At 42.6% G+C, this 11,283-nt stretch overlaps 1 protein-coding gene across 1 annotated transcript; it reads left to right on the forward strand.

The window, feature by feature from the left end:
- Positions 1–776: 776 nt before the first annotated feature.
- On the forward strand, positions 777–1,538 carry LOC125533849. The gene has a single exon (XM_048697182.1). It carries the CDS (start codon positions 903–905, stop codon positions 1,215–1,217), a length of 315 nt encoding a protein of 104 aa, XP_048553139.1. The 5' UTR covers positions 777–902; the 3' UTR covers positions 1,218–1,538.
- Positions 1,539–11,283: the final 9,745 nt, after the last annotated feature.

The following is an 11,283-nucleotide window of genomic DNA, read 5'->3' on the forward strand; positions in this document are numbered from 1 at the left end:
GTGCCCCCATCAATGGCTTGAGAGAGATGGGAAACGATGGGAGAGAGAAAAAGAAAAAAAAAACCATGATGGGAAGAGATAAGAGCGAAGCGGATAAGAACGGAAGCCAGAGAGTAGTGCGTGGTACATTTGGACGTGGGTCCACACAGACGCGCCGCGCGCGACCGGCCCAAAAGTTAGCCGGTCGTCCGGCTGTAAACGTTTACCAAGTTGAATTCCTGGATCCGCTAGTTGATGTGCACAAGATTAAGTAATGATTTTGCAGCCTGTTTGCAAGCAACTTTGTAACGATCTTTTTTTTCCGGGGGAACTTTGTAATGATCTTGATTGAACTTGCTCCACCTATTGCATCTCAAACCTTGCATAAGCTGAACAAACCATTTGCCAATTGCCATTCATCAGGGGCTCCATCTGTCGCCAAATTTACGGATCCAAACGGCAAGGTCTTAAAGCCCCAAGTCGGCTAGCAGTGCAACTTTGCTCAGCAAATGTACGGCCAGAAAATGCATCACGCCAAGTAACACATTAAAATCCAAACAGAAACTCACCCCATTACAGTAAGTTTGCACACGGCAGCGGAAAACACGTCGCTCGCATTCCGAATCTGAAAAGGACGGTGACCCCCACGAGAAGAGCGCTGGCACTACGACGGAATGCGCCAAACTGCAAACCGAACGGGAGGGAACACGCCTCACCACGCACCTGTCGCGCCACCTCCCACCCATCGCGGCCGTCGACATCGCATCCCACGACCCCACCCCACCCCCCTTCCCGGGCCGTCCGCCTCAGCTACCAAGTCGGCCAGACCAACCAACCATCAACGCACAGCTCACTCCAGCACTCCTCCTCCCTCCCCCTTCTCTCTCTCTCCCGCTCTGCTGGTCGGCGAGAGGCTGCCTGCCATGTGGGCCTCGCCGGGGAGGCTGCCGGCGATGGAGGAGGAGGAGGAGTGCGAGGCGGGCGCGGGCCACCGGGCGCCGATGGCGTCCTGCTGGGGCCGCTTCGGCCTGGCGGCGCTGTGGCACAGGCTCCGGCACCTTTTCCTGGCGCGGCGGAGGGCGCGGCACGGCCGCTCCATCCTCGGCGCCGGCGGGCTCAACTACGACCCGCTGAGCTACGCGCAGAACTTCGACGACAGCAGCCTCGAGCTCCACGAGCCGGACTTCACGGCCAGGTTCGCGCCCGCCCGCAACGCCTGCTCGCCCAGGCGGGCATGAGCATGACGACGCGCCACTTCTCGGCGCCCCGGTGGCATACGGAGGATCCCTTTTGCCACTTCTCGGCGCCTTTGTGCCCCCCTTTGAGTGGTAAAAAGGCTTTATTTAATCCACGTATTTTCGGATAAATGTACATGTACTACATGTCATGCGGGTGACGCAAGTAGTTTTCGTTTTTATTCGCGGGTGTAAATATTCTTGTGGTGTTCTTCCGAAAGAAAGAAAAAACAGCATGGGTTGTGATGAACTGCATAGGAGCCAGTCAGTGCATGTCTGTTTGGTCATCAGAGATTCGGAACAAGTTCCTCCTGATTAAATTTCTACGCTCCAAATGTGCATCAAGTTGGGATCATTTCATGTGGTACTTATCTCAGCTTTAGACTTAATCGTAGCAGTTTAAGCTAAATACTCCCTTTGCTTCTAAATATAAGTTTTTTTAGAAATTTCAATATATATTATATACGGAGCAAAATGAGTGAATCTACACTCTAAACTAAGTCTATATCATATTGCAAAATTTTAAAAAGACATATATTTAGAAACGGAAGGAGTAGCTCATTGCACGTCAAATAAGTTGCTGAATAGTGAATAGTACTACTTTGTTGGCTTGTTGATATCTTGCAGAGTCGTGTCTGGGCATTATTATAAACAGTGTACGTTGCTCCGTGGGATCCTTTTGCCGGTACCATTGTCGACTTTTATTTGTTGTCTTAATCGAATTATTTGATATTTGAGCGCCTGCTTCTGTTGGAAAAGGGAAAGAGATAGTATGACGGATATGCCTTTTTATTGGGGTGTGTTTGCTACTAATTGTAGCTTAGCTTTCGGAGGGAATATTCTCACGGAAATCTATGGATAACGCATCAACACGCAACTTGGGAGAAAATATCATAAACACGCATCAACACGCAATTAGAACACGGACTCGCAAATCTGGCCCGCAGACGCATCTGGACGCGTCCGCGGATACTGATTAGACACCTCTCAAATATTGCCTCACACATTTACATATCGTAAATTTTGATCCTCAAATCCATGTAATTCATGCACGTCAATCATATGATATAAATTGTCCGAATTTCAAAGTTCGAAACAAAGTAAAGCAAATCGTAGTTTAACAAACCAAAAATGAAATCAATGTCCGAATGTGATGGATGGCCTCGAATCACTGGTCGGGCACCTGCTCCGAGCGGAATGCGTCGTGCTCCAGGTGGAATGCGTCATGCTCGTCTTGCTCTAGCTGCATCCGGGCTGCCTGCTCTGCCTGCATCCAGGTTGCCTACTTCTTCTGCATCCGGGCTGCAGCCGCCCTCGCCGCCTCGTACTTCCTATGATCGTTGATCTCCAGCTTCTTGTCTGCAAGCCACTTATTCGCGTGCTCATCTAAGAGGGTTTCGTCTGCTAACATGATCCTCGCATCTTCCGCGCCCCATGCGAGTTGCAACCTCTCCTTCTCAGGCTTTATGTCGCCAAATGTCTTGGCCTTCTCAAGTTCCCATTTGATCGCCGCTTGTTGCTTCTCCAACTCGATCTTCTCCCTCTCAATTTCGAGCTTCTTCTCCGCCCTCTTCCGGTCCCACTCCATTCTTTTATTTTGCGCATTCAACATGAGCTTGTACCTCTCCTCCTTGTTCTCTCTCACCAAAAAAATGCCCGTCCATGTGGACGACATTTTGGTAGCCGCGGCATCACAGGCGACACGTGCCTTCTCCCACTTGTTTCTAATGACTTGGCAGTTATCCTTTGACACGGTGGCTTTTCCATCGTCACGACAACCTCTTCATCTTCGTCGTCAAACCCAATTGATTGGTTGGAGTTTGAGCCATCATTCCTCTTCTTGCCCGACTTGAGGTCGGCCACAAGTTGGTTCCACTTCTGCTTGCCATTCAATATGACCCAACAATGGCTAAAAGCAAATGCTTCTTCTCCACCTCATGATACAAAGTGGCCGCCACCGCCGTCTAGCAAACAACATATGTATGAGCACGAGAATGCAAACACATAAGCATATGCAAATGGCGACAAGATGAAGCAATTGAGCTTAAGTGAGTTGTGACTCCCATCCCACTTTGGGGGCATTTGGTCACTTGTGAGTAGTAGCCGGCGTACTTGTTCACTTCCCCTTGAATGATCCCCCAACGATGTTGGAGAGATGCCACATTGCAGGTGGACACGATAGGATGCGGCTCCACATACTCCTTTTGTTCGTCATACTCCTTCCAAATCTTCGTCCAATAGGTGTTCCCCTTTTGCTCGGTGCCACATATTGGATCCATTGTTGTGGCCAACCAAGCTTTGACCAACAAGATGTCCTCAAATCTTGAGAATGCCGGACCTCTTGCCTTCAGTGTCTTGGTCATCTTCTTCTTGCTCGGATTGGGATCAGATGTTGTCCCAACTTCAAATGTGGTGCTGGCCTCCAATTCATACTCCATTTTGGTGGGATCTTCATTGTCATTGATCATGTTCGATAAGAACGCCTCCTACATGATTATGGTTTGCAAGCATTCATCATGTGCGAAATGAACTAGTGGTCTATGCAAAAATTTGATCGGACGGGAGCAAAGAAAATGCACTGACTCTTGTTTGGTCATTCCGTCGAACATGTCGAGGGCAGCCCAGGCACTGCCGGTGCCCGTGCTCATCCACGTCCGAATGAGTCGTGGCAAGTCACATATGTCGACCATCGGCATCTGCGTGGGTCGAAAGCTCTCCAGAATGGCCCAGCCGACCGTCGAATCCTCCTATGTCCCAATGGGGTCGGATGGAAGGGGTGTGATACGTCCATTTTGCATCATGTTTACCTACTATTATTTATAATGTTTTATGCATAATAATCCTTTTTGGAGTAATTTTAATGCCTTTTCTCTCATAATATGCAATGTTCACACAAAGGGGGAGAATTCCGGCAGCTTGAAATCTGGACCTGAAAAAGCTACGTCAGGCCACCTATTTTGCACAACTCCAAATGAGATGAAACTTCATGAGGAATTTTTATGGAATAAATAATAAATACTGGAGCAAATAACCACCGGAGGGGGCCACGTGGTGAGCACAAGACACCAGGGCGCGCCTGGCCCCCCAGGCGCGCCCTGGTGGGTTGTGCTCAGCCTAGCCCACCTCCGGTGCCCATCTTCTGGTATATAAGTCATTTTGACCTAGAAAAACAATAAGGAGAGGACTTTCGGGACGGAGCACCGCCATCTCGAGGCGGAACTTGGGCATGAGCACTTTTGCCCTCCGGCGGAGCGATCCCGTCCAGGGAACTTCCCTCTCGGAGGGGGAAACCATCGTCATCATCATCACCAACAACTCTCCCATCTTGGGGAGGGTAATCTCCATCGACATCTTCAACAGCACCATCTCATCTCAAACCCTAGTTCATCTCTTGTGTTCAATCTTGGTGCCAGAACTATAGATTGGTGCTTGTGGGTGACTAGTAGTGTTGATTACATCTTGTAAATGATTACTATATGGTTTATTTGGTGGCAGATTATATGTTTAGATCCAATATGCTATTTAATACCCCTATGATCTTGAGCATGATTATCATTTGTGAGTACTTACTTTTGTTCTTGAGGTCACGGGAGAAATCTTGTTGCAAGTAATCATGTGAACTTGATATGTGTTCGATATTTTGATAGTATGTATGTTGTGATTCCCTTGGTGGTGTCATGTGAACGTCAACTACATGACAATTCACCATATTTGGGCCTAAGGGAATGCATTGTGGGGTAGTAATTAGATGATGGGTTGCGAGAGTGCCAGAATCTTAAACCCTAGTTTATGCGCTATTCCGTAAGGGACCGATTGGATCCAAAAGTTTAATGCTATGGTTAGAATTTATTCTTAATACTTTTCTCGTAGTTGCGGATTCTTGCGAGGGGGTTAATCATAAGTAGGAGGTTTGTTCAAGTAAGAAGATCACCTAAGCACCGATCCACCCACATATCAAATTATCAAAGTAGCGAACACGAATCGAACCAACATGATGAAAGTGACTAGATGAAATTCCCATGTACCCTCAAGAACGCTTTGCTTATTATAAGAGACCGTTTTGGCCTGTCCTTTGCCTCAAAAGGATTGGGCTACCTTGCTGCACTTTTCTTACTATTATTGTTACTTGCTCGCTACAAATTATCTTGCTATCAAACTACTCTGTTACTTACAATGTCAGCACTTGCAGACATTACCTTGCTGAAAACCACTTGTCATTTCCTTCTGCTCCTCATTGGGTTTGACACTCTTACTTATCGAAAAGTCTGCAATTGATTCCATATACTTGTGGGTCATCAAGGCTATTTTCTGGCGCCGTTGCTGGGGAGTGAAGCGCTCTTGGTAAGTGGAAATTGGTAAGGAAAAATTATTACTACGTGCTGAAATTTATTGTCACTTGTTACTACGGAAAACAATGCTTTGAGGGGTTTGTTCGGTGTATCTTCACCTTGACCGGAACCACAATTAGTTACCCCTCAACCTACTGCACCTACTAAAAATATTGAATATGAAATTCCTTCGAGTATGATAGAACAACTGCTAGCTAATCCTTATGCAGGAGATGGAACCGAACATCCTGATATGCATATGATATATATGGAAGAAATTTGTGGATTATTCAAGCTTGCAGGTTTACCCGGAGATGAAGTTAAGAAGAAGGTTTTCCCTTTATCTTTGAATGGAAAAGCATTGGCATGGTATAGGCTATGCGTGATATTGGATCTTGGAACTAGAATCGATTGAAATTGGAGTTTCACCAAAAAAATATCCTATGCATCTAGTTCATCGTGATCGGAATTATATATATAATTTTTGGCCTCGTGAAGGAGAAAGTATCGCTCTAGCTTGGAGGAGGCTTAATTCAATGTTATATTCATTCCCCAATCATGAGCTCTCAAGAGAAATTATTATTCAGAATTTTTATGCTCGGCTTTCTCATAATGATCGATCCATGCTTGATACTTCTTGTGCTGGTTCTTTTATGAAGAAGTCTATTGAATTCCGCTGGGATCTTTTAGAGAGAATTAAATGCAACTCTGAAGATTGGGAACTCAACGAAGGTAAGAGTCAGGTATTATGCTTAAGTTTGATTGTGTTAAATCGTTTATGAATACTGATGCTTTTCAAAAGTATAGCACTAAATATGGACTTGACTTTGAGATAGTAGCCTTATTTTGTCAATCTTTTTCTACCCATGTTGATCTCCCTAAGGAGAAGTGGTTTAAATATCACTCACCTATTAAAGAAGAAATTAAAGAACCGGTAATAGCTAAAGATGAATCTATAATTTATAATGTTGATCCAGTAGTTCCTACTGCTTATATTGAGAAACCACCTTTCCCTATTAGGATGAAGGAACATGCTAAAGTTTCAAATGTGGTCAACAAAAGTTATACTAGAACACCTAAGCCAGCTGAACAAATCAAGGTAGAACCTAGTGTTGCTATGTTTAAGGATCTCATGGATGAAAATATAGATGGGCATGTTATTTACTTCTGTGATGAAGCTGCTAGAATTGCCAAACCAGATAAAAAGGATAAACATAGACCCATTGGCGTGCTCATTGTCTCAGTTAAAATAGGAGATCACTATTATCATGGTTTATGTGACATAGGTGCTAGCGTGAGTGCTATTCCTTTTACCTTATATCAAGAAATTATGAATGACATAGCACCCGCTGAAATAGAAGACATATATGTTACTATTGAACTTGCTAATAGAGACACCATCACACCACTTGGGATTGTTAGAGATGTTGAAGTCTTGTGTGGGAAAATAAAATACCCTACTGATTTTCTTGTTCTTGGTTCCCCACAAGATGACTTTTGTCCCATTATCTTTGGTAGACCTTTCTTGGACACCGTTAATGCTAAAATAGATTGTGAGAAACAAACTGTCGGTGTTAGTTTTGGTGATGAGTCTCATGAGTTTAATTTTTCCATGTTTAGTAGAAATCCTTATAAAAAAGAATTGCCTAGTGAGGATGAAATATTTGGTCTTGCTTCTATTGATGTACCTCCTACTGATCCATTAGAACAATATTTGCTAGACCATGAAAATGATTTACATATGCATGAAAGAAATGAAATAGATAAGATTTTATTTGAACAACGTCCTCTGCTTAAACATAATTTGCCTATTGAAACTCTAGGAGGTCCTCCTCCACCTAAAGGTGATCCTGTGTTTGAATTAGAACAATTGCCAGACACTTTGAAATATGCTTATCTTGATGAGAAGAAGATATATCATGTTATTATTAGTGCTAACCTTTCAGAACATGAAGAAGAAAGATTATTGAAAGTTCTAAGGAAGCACCGAGCTGCTATTGGATATACTCTTGATGATCTTAAGGGCATTAGTCCCACTCTATGTCAGCACAAGATTAATATGGAGCCAGATGCTAAACCCCTTGTTGATCACCAACGTCGGTTAAATCTGAGGATGAAAGAAGTGGTAAGAACGGAAATATTAAAACTTCTGGAAGCAGGTATAATCTATCCTATAGCTGATAGTAGATGGGTAAGTCCTGTTCATTGTGTCTATAAGAAGGAAGGTATTACTGTTGTTCCTAATGATAAGAATGAACTTATTCCAGAAAGAATTGTTACAAGCTATAGAATGGTAATTGATTTTAAAAAACTAAACAAAGCAACTAGAAAATATCATTACCCTCTGCCTTTTATTGATAAAATGATAGAAAATTATCTAAGCACACACATTTTTGCTTTCTTGATGGATATTTTGGTTTTTCACAAATACCTGTTTCTCAACCTGATCAAGAAAAGATCACTTTTACTTGTCCTTTTGGAACTTATGCTTATAGACGTATGCCTTTTGGTTTATGTAATGCACCTGCTACCTTTCAAAGATGCATGACTGCTATGTTCTCTGACTTTTGTGAAAAGGTTGTTGAGGGTTTTCATGGATGACTTTTCTGTTTATGGGAAGTCTTTTGATGATTGTTTAAGCATCTTGATCGAGTTTTGCAGAGATGTGAGCAAACAAATCTTGTCTTGAATTGGGAGAAGTGCCACTTTATGGTCAATGAAGGTATTGTTTTGGGCAATTAAATTTCTTAAAGAGGTATTGAGGTGGAAAAATATAAGGTTGATGCAATTGATAAAATGCCATGTCCTAAAGATATCAAAGGTATTCGTAGTTTCCTTGGTCATGCTAGTTTCTATAGGAGATTTATCAAAGACTTTTCTAAAATTTCTAGGACTCTTACAAATATTTTGCAAAAGGATATTCCTTTTGTTTTTTATGATGATTGTTTAGAAGCCTTTGAAACACTCAAGAAAGCCTTAATTTTTGCACCTATTGTTCAACCACCTGATTGGAACTTGCATTTTTAAATTATGTGTGATGCTAGTGATTATGTTGTTGGTACTGTTCTAGGACAAAGAGTTGATAAGAAACTAAATGTTATTCATTATGCTAGTAAAACTCTAGGCAGTGCACAACGAAATTATGCTACTACTAAAAAAGAATTTCTAGCAGTGGTGTTTGCTTGTGATAAATTTAGATCTTACATTGTTGACTCTAAAGTTATTGTTCACACCGATCATGCTACTATAAAATATCTTATGTAAAAGAAAGATGCTAAACCTAGACTTATTCATTGGGTTCTCTTGCTACAAGAATTTGATTTGCATATCACTGATAGAAAAGGAGCAGAGAACCCTATGGCTGATAACTTGTCTAGGTTGGAGAATGTCCTTGATGACCCACTACCTATTTGATGATAGTTTCCCTGATGAATAGTTAGCTACAATAAATGTTTCTCATAACACTCCTTGGTATGCTGACTATGCTAATTACATTGTTGCTAAATATTTACCACCTAGTTTCACATACCAACAAAATAAAAAATCTTCTATGATTTAAGACATTACTTCTAGGATGACCCACATCTTTATAAAGAAGGAGTAGATGGTATTATTAGACGTTGTGTACCTGAGCATGAACAAGGACAAATCCTCTAGCCGAGAAGGATAAGAGAGGTTTGTCTTGCTTTGTCTTATAGTGATTGTGTGCCAGGGGTCAGCGAAGAGACGGGACCCTATTGTCCCGGACTACTTGGACTAGTCTACTAGGACTCGGGGGAAGAGACTTGTTTGTGGTAGGGCAAGAGATCAAGTACAGTGTTTGGTTCAAACTTGGCAACCTCTTCGTTATAAGACCGAGAATAGTATATGCCCCGTCTCACCACTAGCTAGGGCCACCAGCATTAGGAAACTAAGGAAGAGTCGTATGGCTAAGAAATTCAGGGCTGATAGAGCTCTTGGGAAGAAGTCAGTATCCAGCTTTCTTTCATTGATATCACAATAGCAAGTGAGGAAAGGACAATCTTTCAAGAGAAGATAGGTCTGTTTTTCATTAAGGAATTGTGGCGAGTATTGCTTGTTTCCCAGATCCGGTATGAGGACCTGTCGATAGATGGGATGGACCCACCCGTTTGACTCTTATGAATTGATAGTTAGATACTATTGCTAAAGGAAAGTAAAGATAGTGGTTTGTGTTGCAAAAAGCTAGTTCAAGGTCAGGCTCCATCAAACAGAGTCGTCAAGAACGAAAAGCAGAAAGAATGATGTGTCAAACAGTGATTGCGCACATAGGTTAGTTAAGTATAGGAACTATTGTCCCTAACGAGAAGTATGCTGTTGTGCCAAGGATAGTTGGACGGTATCGATTGAGGGAATAGGGATAGGTGGTTAAACGCGATGCTGCGCCTAACTATATAGAACGGTGATCCATGAAGAGAAGTCGGCCAGCTATTAAGTCAGAGAAGTCATCAACCTATTACTAGTGTCAGTTCTATTAAGAGAAGTCATCAACCTATTACTAGTGTCAGTTCTCTTCTTCCTCTCTACCAATTGAAAGTAAGTATTGATTCCGCCTAATAGGGACAAAGCAAAGTAGGGTGGTCAAGTAAAGTATGTCTGGAGTTCGTAGTGCCCTCTAGATATCATTGGAAAGTTATAGAAGTCTTTCTCTCTTCCGAGTTATCATTGGTCAGTGCAACGAGGGGCAACCATCATTTCTATTTCTCTATAAAGAAAAGATAGGACAAGGGTCTTGCTCCAACCAATGGAGATAAAGCACGGGGATCCGTTAAGGGCGTACTGAATTGATAAGAAGCACTTGAATTCTAGGGGGCCCGACTACCCAACACTAACCACAAATCATTTATGTATTGTCAATTGATAGTAGGGGAGGAAGGGGAAACTCTTTATATCAGTTAAGTAAACTACTGATTGTATTGTGGGCCGGGATCCTACTTCTATAGCGAAGTAAAGAAGTGTGGAATGCGCTATCTCGAAATAAAGAAGTGTGTTTTGATAGATAAGTTGCATAAACCTTTGAGCTCGATACGATATAGTCTAGCAATTAGTTCATAGACGGGAAGCTCCATTATCCCATTGTTCGGGACTCTCATTGTTCTGTTCAGAAAGTACTCCGCATCTTCCTTTATTCAATTAGCAAGGCAGTCCTGGTTGATTTCATCATTTCTAGGTATACCCTCTCCCTTTTCTACGAAGGTTTGCTGCTCCGCCTGCACCAGTGAATTATTCTATTCTTCTCCTTTGGTTTAGTCTGTGGGGAAATCAGAATTCACCATTGAATCCTGTGGATCAGCTCCCTTACATAATAATATTTCACTGTATCAGCCACGAGGGGAAAATTTGAAAGACAAAGGATAGAGAGTGAGAGAAAGAGTGTGAGACTTGCGCCGCTCTCCATTTCGAGGGGATTTCGACGATTCTTGGGTGATTGAACTATTTCTTTACCTGTTCAATTTCTAATGAATCAAGATATCCTCTTGTTCCGGTATAAATAGTAGCTATCTGCTCTTCCACTGGGAGAGGATTTGCCTGGGATTATTTAAGCAATTCCCTTAATCGTCGGCCCCTTGCCAATTGATTCTGACTTGTTTTATCAAGAGCAGAGGCAAATTGTGCAAAGGCAAATTGTGCAAAGGCTTGTCACTCTGCGAATTGAGCTAGTTCCAATTTGGATTTGCTAGCTACTTGTTTCATGAAATTTCACTCCGAGGCTTATGGAGGAC

This window comes from Triticum urartu, chromosome 2 (genome assembly GCF_003073215.2).
Source record: "Triticum urartu cultivar G1812 chromosome 2, Tu2.1, whole genome shotgun sequence".
NCBI classification, from domain to species: domain Eukaryota; kingdom Viridiplantae; phylum Streptophyta; class Magnoliopsida; order Poales; family Poaceae; genus Triticum; species Triticum urartu.

What these genes read in the sequence shown, in the direction of transcription:
- LOC125533849 (XM_048697182.1), top strand. Translation starts at nt 903, where the DNA reads ATGTGGGCCTCGCCGGGGAGGCTGCCGGCGATGGAGGAGGAGGAGGAG.